The sequence below is a fragment of the Canis lupus genome, chromosome 24 (assembly GCF_048164855.1).
Source record: "Canis lupus baileyi chromosome 24, mCanLup2.hap1, whole genome shotgun sequence".
Taxonomy (NCBI): Eukaryota; Metazoa; Chordata; class Mammalia; order Carnivora; family Canidae; genus Canis; species Canis lupus.
The window spans coordinates 20346803-20363088 of NC_132861.1; the positions used below are offsets into that span (position 1 = coordinate 20346803).

Consider the following 16286-nt stretch of genomic DNA (forward strand, 5'->3'; position numbering starts at 1 on the left):
ACTGTAATACTTAAATAAACTTGATATTGTAGCTTGGAGTAATATTTCATTACCTAGCTCCAAAATGTCTGAAGGATCAAGGTGTAAACTCTTATTGCAAAACTGATTCACCTTCTTTTCCAATACTGTTGCATCTTTAATTTGTGAATACTTCCGGATGTAAAAGTGGCAAGGATGTATTACATGGCTTACAAAAACTAGCTCTGGAGAACCTAGATGAGAATATTTAAACCACATTAATATATTTTAAGTTAGGAAAGAATTCATGAAAACTGAATGCAAAATCCTGGAAAAAGAATATTAAGTGTCCTGTGGCATTGAAAACTCTAGAATACTTAAGTCTCACAAGAGTCCAAACTCAAAATAATAACCAGAACAATAAAACAAATAGATCCCACTTTCAACGTTAAACTCTTTAGCAAATTGAACTGCAAATATTTTACTTCCCAGTATGTTACATGGAGTAGCAGTCAAGATATGCTGTAACTCTATCATATTATAACAAAACATCAGAGTTTATTTATGAACATTTTGGAACTCAGAGCTCTATTGATAATAAGTAGGTCTCTTGCATATCCCAAAAATCCTGCTTATACTATATCCAAAGAACCAATAATTAGCTCATAGACACTCGGAAGCATAAATCTTACCTGGCTAGAAAAGTGTGAAAAAATGTCTAGGCAAAGCCAATATATTGAGCAACACCTAGAGGAAGATGTGTGTGTTTTGGTGGAGGCTGTAGGGTTGTGGGGGTCAAATAAAAGAGAAAAATGTTTTGTATATAGCAGTAATGAAGCTAAATGTAGCTACTGAAAAGATGTCCAGAATGCAATGTTTAAAAGGTAATTAAAAGAAAACAATATATATGGTATGCTATGTTTTGTATACAGAAACTGAAAAATGATGTATATATTTGTATAAGCATAAAGAAACTGTGGAAGGGAGGGAGAGACTGAATGAAATTGGACAGGTCAGGGAAGAATTCACAGTATTTTAATATATAATTTTTGAATGATGTAGATGTTTTATTTAGTAAAAATGTTTAAAACACAAAGAATGTATCATTTTAACTATCCAATACAGATCACAGAGAAAAATACCCATATTGAGGATGGTGTGAAGAGATAAATATGTGTAAGTGGGGAGACAGCTGAAAGAAGTGTTACAGATTTCAGAAATATTTTTGCCAGTAACAGCTAAAACTTTTAACATTAAAAAGGAAGAAGTTTTAGTTAGCAGTAAAGTTCATTTTACTCACTGCCTTCACACATGACAGTTATTTACATACAGCAAACTCCACAACATCAAGTTCAGAGTTGTTAAAGTACCTGCTTTTGATCCAAAAGGGAAAGACTATTTTTTTTTCTGAAAAAGGCTTTTTTGGATCTCTAGGTGTTTCCACAAGATAATGTGTGAAGCATGCTTCATCAAAACAGGAAATAAAGGCAAATGTACTAGTTTTATTAGGTTGACAATGGCACACTATTGTTTAAAAAGCTGTACTTGAGTTCACAAAACACTGGAATGGTAAGACTCCTTTTATCAGTAGATATGACAGATTTTTTAACTCACTGAGATATCAGCAATAATAATACAATGGAAACAACTGAAAACATGTCCCTTTTTTTTGCATTCAAAAGGTCATTCTGGAGAATCAACCATTGAAACAGGTTGGGAAGTGGGTGGAAGAATCCTAAAACAGAACTTGAACATGGTCTTAAGGTTGGCAGTACACTAACTACACAGCAGTAGTTAATGGGGAGAATACTGGCATCGTTCGTTAATCAACTGCTAGGAATACATTGAAATGTTATAAAACAGATGCTATTATATTCATGTTAACTCATTTTATAACAGATCATATCTCAGAATGAAGATTTAGGAGAACCTGTTCTTAAATTTAAGGACAAAGCCATGAGATTGCTCTACAAATATCTCTCTTATTTGTATTTTTGTCTTTTTTTTTTTTACAAGGCTTATGTGTGGAACACCAAAAAATCAAATACCTCAATTAAACCAAATACTAAATTTACATCTCAGAGGTTAGATTACTGCACCCAAAATAAAATTATCCTAATTTTGGAAAATATGAAAGTAGGGGCAAGGAACCAATAGGTGTTAACTCATAATGAGGTATAAGATAACAGCAGTAGGTTTCTGTTAAGTACAGGGACTAATTTAGTTTCTAATTACAGACGTACTGTTTCCTTGCTTTTGTATTTTCACTCACTTTCCAGGTTTTCTTCAATAATTTCTTCAATTATCACATCAGGGGTAGATTCCATTTGAGGCAGAACAGCAATGGTTTTAGGGGATGGTGCTGCAACAACCTCTTTCTGTGGCTGGAAGTCTTCTGCTTCTAAATGCACATCACTGGCTTCCCGTTGCAAAGAAGGTGCTGAGGCTTCATTACTTAGAACAGACATGTCAACCTTTTTCTTTTCTCGCAATAGGTATGTATCATGACAAGAAAATTCCTTTTTATGATTATATTTCTTTTGAATATTCTGTCCCACTTCATTTTCTTGGGGATCACATCTGTTTAAAAAATAGATGGGATTAAGGAGGGCACTTGTGATGAGTACTGGGTATAGTACGTAAGTGATGAATCACTAAATTCTACACCAGAAACCAATATTACACAGCAGGTTAACTAACTGACATTTAAACAAAAATTTGCAAGAAAAAAAAACCAGACAGGCATATGGCTACTTTAAGTTGTTTCATAAATTTTTAATATCTACCTTCAAGCCATTTTCTTCCCACATGATAGTTAATATTGTGACACATATAAAGAGGTAAAATTATTGTATAGGTGCCTCGGATGTATTTTTAAAATAGCTTTATTACTTTTTAAAAGATTTTATTTATGAGAGAGAGAGAGAGAGAGAGAGAGAGAGAGAGGCAGAGACATAGGCAGAGGGAGAAGCAGGTTCCTCGCAGGGAGCCCGATGTGGGACTCGATCCCCGGACTGAGAACTATGCCCTGAGCTGAAGGCGGACACTCAACCACTTAGCTACCCAGGCATCCCAAGTAGCTTTATTGTTTTTAAAGATTTTGAGAGAGTATGAGCAGGAGGGGCAGAGAGAGAGAGAGAGAGAATCTCAAGCAGACTCCATGCTAGACTCAGTCTCAGGGCCTTGAGATCATGACCTCAGCCAAAACCAAGAGCCGGATGCTCAACCGAAGGTACCACCCACGTACCCCAAATAGCTTTATTGATGTATAATTTACACAGCATAAAATTCATTAATTTTGACTGAATTTACAGTTGTGCAGCCATCACTACAATCTAATTTTAGAACATTTCCACTACCCAGAAAGAAACTGTTGCCCATTCCCAGCCCTAAGCAAGCCAAGAGTTCTAAAAGTTCAACAAGAGGTATAATCAATGAAGCTGAAGAAAGATACAATCATGTCACAGTCTTCTAGTCCTAAAGAACAGTGACTACAGATTTTCAAAAGCACTTTGATTTGGCTCAGCTATCTCATTTTAAATTATTTTATGATTATTTTTTTAATTCACTGGTTTAAAAATAAAGTATAGAAAACAGTGAAGGGTAGTCCTGAGCAAATCATTAAAATCTCTGCCTCACCTAAAAATCATCATTAGTCAATCCTTTGGGTATTATTCAGTAGCCACTAATCCACAGTTGATTATTTATGAAGGTTACTCCATATTTTTTTTACCTTCCTCACATATCAACACAGATTTAGGCTATCAATCTACAAGTACAGAAATTCTACCAAAGATATGAGACTGAGTCTCAAAAAGCTTGTCTTTTTTAACCCATTTTGGATTTAGCTTCATCACAGATCTTTTTTTTTTTTTAAGATTTATTTATTTATTTATTTATTTATTTATTTATTTATTCATTCATTCATTCATTCATTCATAGAGACAGAGAGAGAGAGAGAGAGAGAGGCAAAGACACAGCAAGTTCTGTGCAGGAAGCCCGACCTGAGACTCGATCCCGGGTCTCCAGGATCACGCCTTGGGCTGCAGGCAGCGCTAAACCGCTGCGCCACCGGGGCTGCCCCATCACAGATCATTTAAGAAGTGTTTTAGAAATAGCCAACAAAGCCAATTATATTTAGCAATGATACATATTCTCTCTCTTCCAAGAAAAGGTATGCTTTGAATATAAGTAAAATACACGTTGAATCCAAACACTTTCTGAGGATACATATACGTACCCAACTTTGCAAACTAAACATTTCTTTTTATAACAGTTCTTATTTGATTTAGAACTTTTTAAAAAAAAAAGATTTCATTTATTTATTCATGAGAGAGAGAGAGAGGCAGAGGGAAAAGCTGGCTCCATGCAGGGAGCCTGACATGGGACTCAATCCCAGGTCTCCAGGATCATGCCCTGGGCTGAAGGTGGCACCAAACCACTGAGCCACCCGGGCTGCCCAAGATTTGGGACATTTAACACTATCAACTGACTCCAGTCTCATAAATTCCTCCTTTGACTTCTAGAACACCACTTTTTCCTGTTTGTTTTTCAACCTTTGCCTACTCCATTCTCAGTTTTGTTTTGCAGGTTACCCTTTCTCAATCTTAAAATTTAGTATTTCTCCAGGGTACTGTCCTTGACATATGTCAATACCTGCTCTTACTGGGCAAATCTGTTGTTTAAGTACCACATATAAGAAGTAGAAGTAGATTGGAGTGATACATTCCCTTAAAACTAGGAAAAAACTTAAGACTACTATAAATTAACCTTAAAATCAAGACAAGATCAACGCAGTCTAAAAGAGAGAATAGCTTTTGATATTAAAAATATTTGATAGTAATCATATTCAAGTTATCAAAATATCTTAAAGGATATACTCATTGGGAAGGCTCATGATTATCCATGGACTGTACACCTGGGTGCCCCCCGCCCATTCTGCCATTCTTATACTTACTTTGTTAAACGCTCAAATTCAATCTTTCCCATATTGTTGAACATACAGATGATCTCACTACAATTCATATTCAACCTAAAACACGAGCATATAAGTCAATGTTCTAATATCACTTTATTACTTTTTCTAAATAAAAGTTGCTAACATTAAAAACTCAAAGAATATTTTTAAGTGCTCTAATAGAAGTTTATTACTTTCTCTAAAAGTCAGCTGACAACATACTTTTCTAATTTATCATAAATTATTCTTACTTTACATGGTTGCTAATTTGGGACACATTTGTGACATAAATTTTCAATTTATAATTGCTTATTATTTAATAAATCTAGCCTCTAATACACTTTTATACTTAATTGTTAGGTTCTTCTGAATTACAATTTACTTACCTGGGAGAGTTCCTTAGTTTTAGAGAGTTAACTTGTAACAATTCACTCTCAAATGTTAATTTCAAAGTACGGATAATCTAGAATCAAAAGAGACGCATTACTCAGATGGGAATTTTTAAAAAATAAATGTTGAAACAAAATAAAATTTAAGAAGGAAACTACAGCCTATAAGTGTCTCACTAATTAATGTGTTTAAGGTTTAATTTTAGGCACCCAAAGGAAGGGATGCAAGTAAGTTATGATTTTCCCCCCAAAGAAATTTAAAATCTTTTAGAGATAAAAATTAATAGATAACAAAATTAATAGACTGTTGTCTAGTTAACAAATGGGATATATTTATGTAATAGGAGAAAATTCTGATCAGATTCACTCTGTACCTGCATTGCTATCCTCCATCGTCTTTTTGCTTCATCTTAATAAACCTAACTAGGGTGAATACCAAATTTTATTACTTTCTTACACCTCCTAATGTCTCATATGTAATACACAGGAAATGACTATTGTTTTTAGAACTATGGTTGGAAGAAGTCTGACCAAGTAAGATGGTGGTCAACTCTTCTCTCTTTACTTGGAGACTTTGGAAGTAGATATACCAATGGCTTCTATTTTATACTTCAGTTCAGCCCAAACACCTGATTATCTATGGAAAAAGGCCATGAGGACTTAAAGACAATAGAGTAGGATCTATAACCCAAGGGAGCAAGGTAGAAATCAGCAAAAAGATTGATGGTTAACACCGTCATGCCAAATGGTCTCATCAGAAATGTGTTTTTATTTTTCCCATATGTGCTCCCTAGGCACACGATTAGATGATAGAACATAGGGGAAGCACTCTATCTCTTGACCTGCACATTTGGAGAAGCGGGAAGAAAAGAGAAAAAAAAAAAAACCTTGCATGAAATCTTAAATGAGACATATATAATTGTTTATAAAAAGAGAATTCCATTTAGTTTTATTCAAATGCCCTAGGAACATCAAATTCCAACTCAATGTCATCCTACTTGCTCTCAGATCATCTGTTATAAAGACCTTATTACTGTGCCATTTCCCTAACTGGTAAATAATAAAAGGCTAAACAAATTTATTAATGTTTGTCTTAGAATTCAAACAACTAAGAACTCTAAATTGAGGCCAAGATAAATTAGGACAATCTGAAAACACATTCTTGGGCAGCCTGTGTGGCTCAGCCGTTTAGCGCCACCTTCGGCCCAGAGCCTGATCCTGGAGACCTGGGGTCGAGTCCCACATCGGGTTCCCTGCATGGGGCCTGCTTCTCCCTCTGCCTGTGTCTCTGCCTCTCTCTCTCTCTCTCTCTCTCTCTCTCTCTCTCTCTCCTGTGTCTCTCATGAATAAATAAATAAATCTTAAAAAAATTTTATGTCTTAAAACATCATATTCCAAAGCCATGTAAAATAACAAACCTCAGAAATAATTCACATTATGATCAAAATTACCTGATTCAGGTCACAATAAGTCCTTAAAGAAGGAGCTGATTTTAACTCTCTTGCTATCTTCATAGCTGCAGCCAAATCATTTTTTTTCTCTTCAATGTAGCTTTTAGCCATTATTACACTTGATAGATAATCATCTGTATTTCTTACTACTTCTTCACACAGGTTCTTTTTCCTTCATATAAGATCCCAAAATTATTTTACAGAATTTCATAAATACTCATATGAAAGTGAGTTTATAGCAACTGAGTGATATCAAAAGAGTAATTTCACTAGCTTATGAACATGGTTTAAAACGTCATTCAAGTCAATGATAACTAGAGAAAAAGCACAAGGATGTAAATTTGTCACAGATTAAGCTGTCATAGATTACAGCAGACAGATCCTAGATGATTCCACCTAAAAGAGAAATCCTATCTTGTAATCACTTATGCCATTTCAAAGACAATTTGTATTCATTTCCCATAAAGATGTGCCTTCACATTTTAAAATTCTATCAACGGATACAAATGACATAAATATGAGATTTTAAAATAAGATTTCACCAAACCAGAACATAAGTATCAATTACCTATAATCTTTAAAGTAATCACTTAGGCAATTAGCAACTCCTTCATTACTTGTACCTCATTCCTCAAAATCTTTTCTGGGCCTCTGATGGAATTACCTTATTATGGCAACTAAAAAAATTTGTACCAAAATTTCAGTGTGTAACTTACTCATTACATTATCAAACAAATGACTTTATTTCCTCAAAATCCAATCTTGTCTCAAAAAAAAAAAAAAAAAAAAAAAAAGGAGTGTTTGCCTGCCATATTGAAGAGTAACAAGAATGTAAGAATGTGACATAGGCTCTGAAGGCGAAGAGATATTCCAAAAACCATTTTAGTAACTTTGTAAATAATCTGAAAGCATTCTTTAGGTGAGAAAATGGTTATTTTGTTAAGTTCTAGTATGGTTTCTAAAAACTTCTGCTTACGGATTGAAGTCAGCAAAATGGCAAAACTAGGTAACTCTAAGACCTTGTTACCCAGTGGAGATGTCAAAAAAAAAAAAAAGGCAAAAATTGGTTAAAATAATCTTATAGAAACTCCGGACAATAAACAAAGGCATACAACCCAGCAAATGCAAAAATCAAGAAAAAAGCCACATTCAAAACAGTAGGAAATTCCATAGTATTTTGTTCTTGGCCCAGCCCTCTCCTTAGCATGCTGTAATCTTGGTCTAATTCCTTCTGTCAAACCAGAGGGAGCATAGCACACTTTATCTGTAGTGTCCTCACTTGTCTCTGGGATGTCTGAGGAACTACTCTGTTTCACCTAACTTGGAGCTCTGGCAGCAAAAAGCAACATGCAGTACTTGGGAAGGTTGTAGAAGACTAAAAGCGATAGATCCCTGGGTAAGAGATCATAAAGACATATTGTAGAATATCCAAGGCTTGCAAAAGCTTGGGTGAGACTCTTTCGGAAATGAATAAATTTAAAAGTAGCTGTGTATATAAGGGAATTAAAAAAAAAAAAAAAACATACTCAAGAAAACCATACTCAAGCCCAGGGAAGATGCATGTTCAGAAAAGATCCAAGAACACCTTAAGTCTTCACCTGAGGCTGATTCTAGGGCTCAAGAGCATGCTCACTCAATGAAAGACTGCCCCTGGAGAGAGCCAGTTGGCAATGACCTGAGAGGTGGCTGTGTTTTCAAATGCCCAATTTTCAATAAAACACCAAAGGCAAAAAAACAAACAAACAAACAAACAAAAAACACCAAAGGCATTCAAAGACATGGGAAAACATGATCCATTCAAAGGAAAAAAAAAAAAAAACAGAGTAGCAGAAACCATCCCTGAAGAAGCAGGGATATAGGCCTTAAAGACTTTAAAACAACAGCTTAAAGTATGCTCAAAGAACTAAAGGAAAACATGCAAAAGAACCTAGAGGAAATTAGGAAAACAATGAAGGACCAAAATGTGAATATCAACAGACACAGAAATTATAAAAATGAAACAAATTCTGGTGTTCAAAAGAACGATAACTAAAATGAAAAATTCGCTAGAGGGATTCACCTGCAGATCTGAGCAGGAATAAAAAAGAATTAGTAAATCTGAAGCTAGGACAACTGAAATTACAGAGTCTGAGGAACAGAAAGAAAAAATAATGAATAGAACAGAGCCTAAGATACTTGAGGGGTTCCCTCAAGAAAAACAACATATATATTATGGGAGGTTCTTAAAACAGGAGAGAAAGAAAGGTACACAGAAATTATTTGAAGACCCAATAGCTAAAAACTTCCAAAATTAGATAAAATACATAAACTTACAAGTGCAAGAACTCAAAGAAATTTAAGTAGAATGAACTTGAGACCCTCATAGAGAAATAATATAATCAAACTCTTGGAAGACAAATAGAGAATCTTGAAAGCAGTATGAGAAATGCAATTTGTCACTCACAAGGAATCCTTAGTAAGATTATCAGTTAATTTCTCAGCAGAAACCTTGGGGGCCCGATGGCAACAGGATGACATACTTAAAATATTAATGGGTGCTTGGACGGCTCAGTCAGTTCAGTGTCTGACTCTCGATTTTGGCTCAGGGTCATGAGATCGAGCCTCATGTTGGGCCCTGCACTGGGTGTGGAGCCTGCTTAGGATTGTCCCTTTTTCTCTCTCTTTCTCTCTCTCCCTCTCCCTCTCTTCCCCTTCCCTGATCACTCGCTCTCTAAAGAAATTAAAATAAAATATAAAGTGCTGAAAGGGAAAAACCTGCCAACTGAGACTTTTAAAATTACCAAAACTGTCCATCAAACTATAAGGGAAAACTTAAAGAAAAGCTGAGGGAGTTCATAATCAATATATCTGTCCTTTAAGGAATGCTAAACAAAGTCCTTCAGGTTAAATGAAAGGAGAAAAAGTAACTTGTACTTGGTAAAGGTAAATACACGGGCAAATATAAAATCTAGTATTATTGTAATTTTGGTTTATAACTCCACTTTTTATTTTCTACAGGATTTAGAAGACAAATACATAAAATGACTTTAAATCTATGTTAATGGGGGATCCCTGGGTGGCGCAGTGTTTTGGCGCCTGCCTTTGGCCCAGGGCGCGATCCTGGAGACCCGGGATCGAGTCCCACGTCGGGTTCCCGGTGCCTGGAGCCTGCTTCTCCCTCTGCCTATGTCTCTGCCTCTCTCTCTCTCTCTGTGTGACTATCATAAAAAAAAAATTAAAAAAAATCTATGTTAATGGGTACATGATACATAAAAGATGTAATTGTGAAAACAAAACAGAGAAGAAGGAGATATAAAGGAGTCTTTACATGCAATTCAGTTAAGTTGGTATCAATTCAAAATAGACTGGTATAACTTAATATATGTAATCCCCCCAAAAATCCACCCATGATAATCATAAAGAAACTACAGAATATGCAAAAAAAGAAATCAGAAGGGAGTTAAAAGATGTCACTACAAAAAAGTGAATAGAAGGTAGTAATAGAGGAACTGAATGATAAAAAAAGTCCTATAACATAGTGAAAACAATATGACAAAAGTCCTTCGTTATTGACAATTACTTTAAAACTAAATGGATTAAACTTCAGAATCAAAAGGCACAGAGTCGAGGACTAGAGTTCAAAAAATGACAACATATATTTAGGATTTATAAGATACTCACATTAGATATACAGATATATATAGAATGAAAGTGAAAAAATGGAAAAATACATCCTGTGCCAACTGTAATCAAGAGAGAACTATACTAATATTAGATGAAATACACTTTAAGTCAAAAACTGTTACAAGAGAAAAAATTACCTATTGAGAGAACACCAAAAATATACAATTAAAGGGAGAAACGCACTACAATAGTAGGTGGAGACTTCAATATCCTACTTCCTACTTCCAGTAACAGATAGAAAAACCATATAGAATATCAATAAAAAAATAGACTAAACAACATTACAGATAAATTGTACCTAACAGACATAAAGAGAAAAATCCACCCAACAGCTGAGAATGCACATTTTCCTCAAGCATATAAGGAGCACTTACCAGGTTAGATCATATGTCAAAAACCACGTCTTTTAAAACCTAAATTTAAAAAAAACTGAAAGCTTATAAAATATCTTTTCTGGTCACAATGGAAAGAAACTAGAAAACATTAACAGAAGGAAACTGGAAAATTCACAAATATGTAGAAATTAAATAACATACTCCTAAACACAAATGGGTGGGTCAAACAAAAAAAATCACTAGGAAAATATATTGAAACAAATGAAAAGCAAAAATTTTAAAAATTGACATGGGAGAGGACTTAAGATGGTGGAGGAGTAGGGGACCCTAAGTATCTCTACTCTCTCAAACACAGCTAGACAGTTATCAAATCCTTCTGAATACCTATGAAATCAGAGATCTGAGAAAAGAAATGCTGCAATCCTACAAAGAGAAAAGCAACCACTTTTTGGAAGGTAAGAGGTGCAGAGACTTGAATATGGGGTGTTATACTGGAGGATATGGCAGAGGGGAGGGAGCATGCTTAAGGAGGCTACTGCAAAGTATTAAAAGCAGCAGAGCACAAAATGTAACTTTCAGAAGTCTGCTATGTACATCCCTGGCTTAAAAGTGCTCAGGTGAGACAGAATCCCAGGTGGAATAGCATTGTCTCAGGATCCCTTGGGTTACAAAAGAATCAGGGTGTCTGAGTGCGCAGAATTCGCAGGCATAAGAGCATGAAAGCTGGTTGAAAACAGTGAGTCTAGGTGCTGGCTTTCTGTTCTGTGTTACCATAAACTGCAAACTACTGCACAGTCTTGTAATCAGTTTCCTGGCAGGGGTCCAGCAAAAGGCAGAAGCGTGGCAGGAGCCCTCCTTTACCTCACCAGGAGGAACACCACGAGTCTGTGGCACAGGTGTCTGTAAAATTTGAGTTTTGAAACTCAAGTGCCTGAGATAAAAATGCTCATAGTCTGGGTGAACACAGAGATCTGATGGAAACCAGGGAGGCAAGAGTAACTGAGTGCTTTTCTTTTTTTTTTTTTTTTTTTCTTTTCTGAGTGCTTTTCAATGACGGCTCACTGAAGAGTAAAGGGCATGAATGTTCAGCTCCAGGGCTAAAAATTGGGGCGCTGCCATTTTTGTCCCTCCCATCAGTGCAGAAAGCCTTCAGGGAATGAAACAGCATTACTCAGGGGAATCCGGAGCCACTTACATACACTAAGCCAGCCCCCCTGGCAAGGGAGGAGCATTTCCACCAGGGTGAAGGCACCTGAGAATCAGTGCATAGGTCCCTCCAGAATACCAGCAGGAACAACTGGCCTGCACCAAGTTTACTGATGATAGAGGGCTGTAAAACTTCAGCTCTGGGGGAAGTATATAGCATTCATGGTATTTTTTTTTATTCTTAAGTTTTTCATTATTATTTTTTGAGTTATTTTTTCAATTTCTCTTACTATTTAAAAATTTTCATATATATGCTATATGTATTTTTTAAATTGTTCCTTTCCATTGTATTATATATATATACACACACGTTTAAAAAATCGTTTTTCTCTCTTATTTTCTTATTTTCATTTAACAAGCAGGATCCAACAAAACACATCCAGGATCTAGTTTTTTTGTTTGTTGGTTTGGTTCCTTTTTTTTTTTTTTTTTTTTTTTTTTGATTTGTATGGTTTTGTTTCTGTTTTTTTTTTTTTTTTTTTATTGTCATCTTTTCTTTCTTCTATTCTTCTCTGGACAAAATGATGACATGGAGAAATTCACCCCAAAACAAAGAATAGGATGCAGTATTCACTTCCAGGGATTTAATCAATATGGATGTAAGTAAGACATCTGAACCAGGACTTAAAACAACGATTATAAAGATACTACTAGCCTTGAAAAAAAGCATAGAACACACTAGAGAATTCCATATTATAGAAATAAAAGAACAAAAATCAAGTCAGGCTGAAATTTAAAATGGTATTACCAAGACGTAGTCCCAAACAGAAGCTCTAAAAACAAGGATAAATGAGGCAGAATAGAGTCAATGATATAGAATATAAAATTATGGAAAATAAAGAAGCTGAAAGGAAGAGAGAGAGAAAACTACTGGATTATGAATGGTGACTTACTGAACTCAGCAATTTCATAATATAAAATAGCTGGATAATGGGGGTCCCAGAAGATGAAGAGAGAGACAGGGAAAAGAGGTTTATTTGAACAAATTATAGCTGAGAACTTCCCTAATCTAGGGAAGGAAACAGGCATTCAAGTCCAGGAGGCACAGACCCTCCTCAAACCAATAAAAATAGGTCAACACCTCAACACAGAATTAATGAAGCTTGCAAATTTCACAGATAAAGAGAAAATCCTGAAAGCGGCTCGGGACAAGAGGTCCTTAACCTATATGGTAGACACATAAGACTATCAGCAGATCTGCTCACAGACATCTAGCAGGCCAGAAAGGACTGGCATGATATATTCAATATGATAAATGGGAAAATATGCAGCCAAGAATACTTTATTCAGCAATGCTGTCATTCAGACTATAGAGGAGAGATAAAAAGTTCCAGACAAACAAAAATTAAAAGGAATTTCTGAACACTAAACCAGCCCTGCAAGAAATATTAAAGGTGATCCTTTGAGTGAAGAGAGAGCCCAAAAGTAACAAAGACCAAAAAGGAACAGAGACAATATACAGGAACAGCAACTTTACAGGTTGCTGATCAAATGGCACTAAATTCATCCTTCAGTAATTACTTGGAATGTAAATGGACTAAATGCTCCTATCAAATGATAGAAGGTATCAGAATGGACTAAAAAAACAAGACCCAGCAATTGGGGCATTTACAAGAGACTCATTTTAGACCCAAAGACACCTCTAGATTGAAAGTGAGGGGGTAGAGAACCATTTATCATGCCAATGGACATTAAAAGAAAGCTGGCATAGCCATCCTTGTCAGACAAACTAGATTTTAAACAGAAGACTGTAACAAGAGATGAAAGACACTATATCATAATAAAGGGTTTATCCAACGAGAAGATCTAACAATTGTAAATATTTATGCTAACTTGGGAACAGCCAAATATATAAACCAATTAATAACAAAATTAAACAAACTAATTGATAATAATACACTAATAGTAGGGGACTTTAACACCCCACTCATAGGAACAAACAGATCATCTAAGCAGAAGATCCAGAAGGAAACAAGCCTTTTGAATGACACACTGAACTAGATGGTCTTCACAGTTATATTCAGAGCATTTCATCCTACAGCATCACAATATACATTCTTCTCAAGCATACACAGAACATTCTCCATAAGAGATCATGTACTGGGTCATAAATCAGGTCTTAACCAGTACAAAAAGACTTAGATTATACCATGCATATTTTAAGACCATAATGCTTTAAAACTTGAATTCAACTACAAGAAAAAATTTGGAAGGACCACAAACACATGGAGGTTAAAGAGCATCTTACTAAAGAATGAATGGGTCAAGCAGGAAATTAATGAAGAATTTAAAAAATACATGGAAGCAAATGCAAATGAAAACATGATAGTTCAGAACCTTTGGGATGCAGCAAAGGAGATCCTAAGAGGGAAGTATATTGCAATACAGGCCTTTCTCAAGAAACAAGAAAAGTCTCAAATACACAACCTAGTATTACACCTAAAAAAGCTGTAAAAGGAATAGTAAATAAAGCCTAAATCCAGCAGAAGGGAAATAGAGATTAGAGCAGAAATCAATGAAAAAGAAACAAACAAAAAAAACAGTAAAACAGATAAACCACCTAGGAGCTGGTTCTTTGAAAGAATTAAGATCAATAAACCCCTAGCCAGACTCAACAAAAAGAGAAAGGACTCAAATAAATAAAATCACAAATGAAAGAGGAGAGATCTCAATGAACACCACAGAAATAAAATTGTAAGAGTATTATGAGCAGTTATATGCTAACAAGTTAGGCAATCTGGGAGAAATGAATACATTCCTAGAAGCACTTCAACTACCAAAACTGAAACAGGAAGAAACAGAAAACCTAAACAGATCCATAACCAGCAAAGAAATTGAAGCAGTTATCAAAAATCTCCCAATAACAAGAGTCCAAGGCCAAATGGCTTCCCCATAGAATTCTACCAAAAATTTAAAGAATACCTATTTTTAGGTATTCTTCTCTTATGAAACTTTTTCTTACGAAACTGTATCAAAAAATAGAAATGGAAGGAAATTTTCCAAAATCATTCTATGAGGCCAGCATTACCTTGATCCCAATACCAGACAAAGACTCCAAAAGGAGAATCATAGATCAATATCCCTGATGAACATGGATGCAAAAATTCTCACCAAGATATTAGCTAACAGGATCCAACAGTACATAATAAATAAAATAATAAATAAAATCTTTTAAATAAATGACTTTTAGAATAAAAAAAGGTTTGAGATTTTTCTCAGTTCTTAAATTCTTGTTTTTTAAAAAGATATTATTTTCATGTAATCTCTATACCCAATGTGAGGTTTGAACTTACAACCTCAAGATCAAGAGTTGCATGCTCCAATGACTGAGCCAGCTGGGCACCCCGAGATTTTTTTTTTTTACTTCTTGAGGTAGGCCTGTATTACTATATACTTCCCTCTGAGGACTTGCTTTTGCTACATTCCAAAGGTTTTAGAGCACTGTGTATTAATTTTCATTTGTTTCCATATATTGTTTTATTTCCTCTTTGATTTCCTGGTTGTTTAATAGCATGTTGTTTAATCTCCATGTATTTGTAGCCTTTCCAATTTTTTTCTTATAGTTGGCTTCTAAAAGGTTAGTTCTTTGAATTAATCAAAACTGAGAATTATTTACACTAACAAAAAGAGAAGAAATGACTTTCTTCCTTAAAACCAGGAAGAAAGTAGGCACATGATGATCGATTTTACAGAAGTGAAGAGGATTAGAAGAGGGTACTATGGACAATTGTACGCCAAGAAATTGGATAACCTAGATGAAATGGACAAATTCATAGAAACACACTACCTACCAAGACTGAGTAAGGAAGATACAGAAAATCTGAACAGATCAATAACGAGGAGATTGAATCAGCAATCAAAAACCTCCCAAAAAAGAAAAGCCCTAGGCCAGATGGCTTCACTCATTAATTCTAGCAAAACTTTAATGAAGAGTTAACGGTGACTTTCCTGAAATTTTTTTAAAAAACTGAAGGTTGAGAACACTTCCTAACTCATTCTATGAAGCCAGCATTACCAAAGCCATATGAAGACACTACAAGATAACTACAAATAAGTATCTCTTATGAGTATCAATACAAAATCCTCAACAGAAGATTAGCAAATCAAATTCAGCAGCATATTAAAAGGATAATACATAATGACCAAGTGGGATTTATTCCTAGAATGCAAGGATGATTCAACACATTAAAATCAATTAATGTTATATACCACAGCAGAAAGAAGTCTCTACATGATGCCCTCAATCAACGCAGAAAAAAAGATCTGACATATTTCAATACCCTTTCATTATAAAAACACTCAATGTACTAGGAATTTAGGTAAACTA

The 16286-nt window shown here is 35.0% G+C and overlaps 1 protein-coding gene across 3 annotated transcripts in view; it reads right to left on the reverse strand.

Moving 5' to 3' along the window:
* Nucleotides 1–16286, reverse strand: part of RNF17 (ring finger protein 17) — a 116460-nt gene that overhangs the window by 79122 nt on the left and 21052 nt on the right. For all 3 annotated transcript variants that reach the window (XM_072795835.1, XM_072795836.1, XM_072795834.1), the window contains exons 7-11: nt 6756–6927; nt 5302–5378; nt 4916–4990; nt 2231–2538; nt 54–212 (exon numbers count right to left, since the gene is read on the reverse strand). In XM_072795835.1, the coding sequence (XP_072651936.1) occupies nt 54–212; nt 2231–2538; nt 4916–4990; nt 5302–5378; nt 6756–6927 (791 nt within the window). The remainder of the gene's footprint in view (nt 1–53; nt 213–2230; nt 2539–4915; nt 4991–5301; nt 5379–6755; nt 6928–16286) is intronic.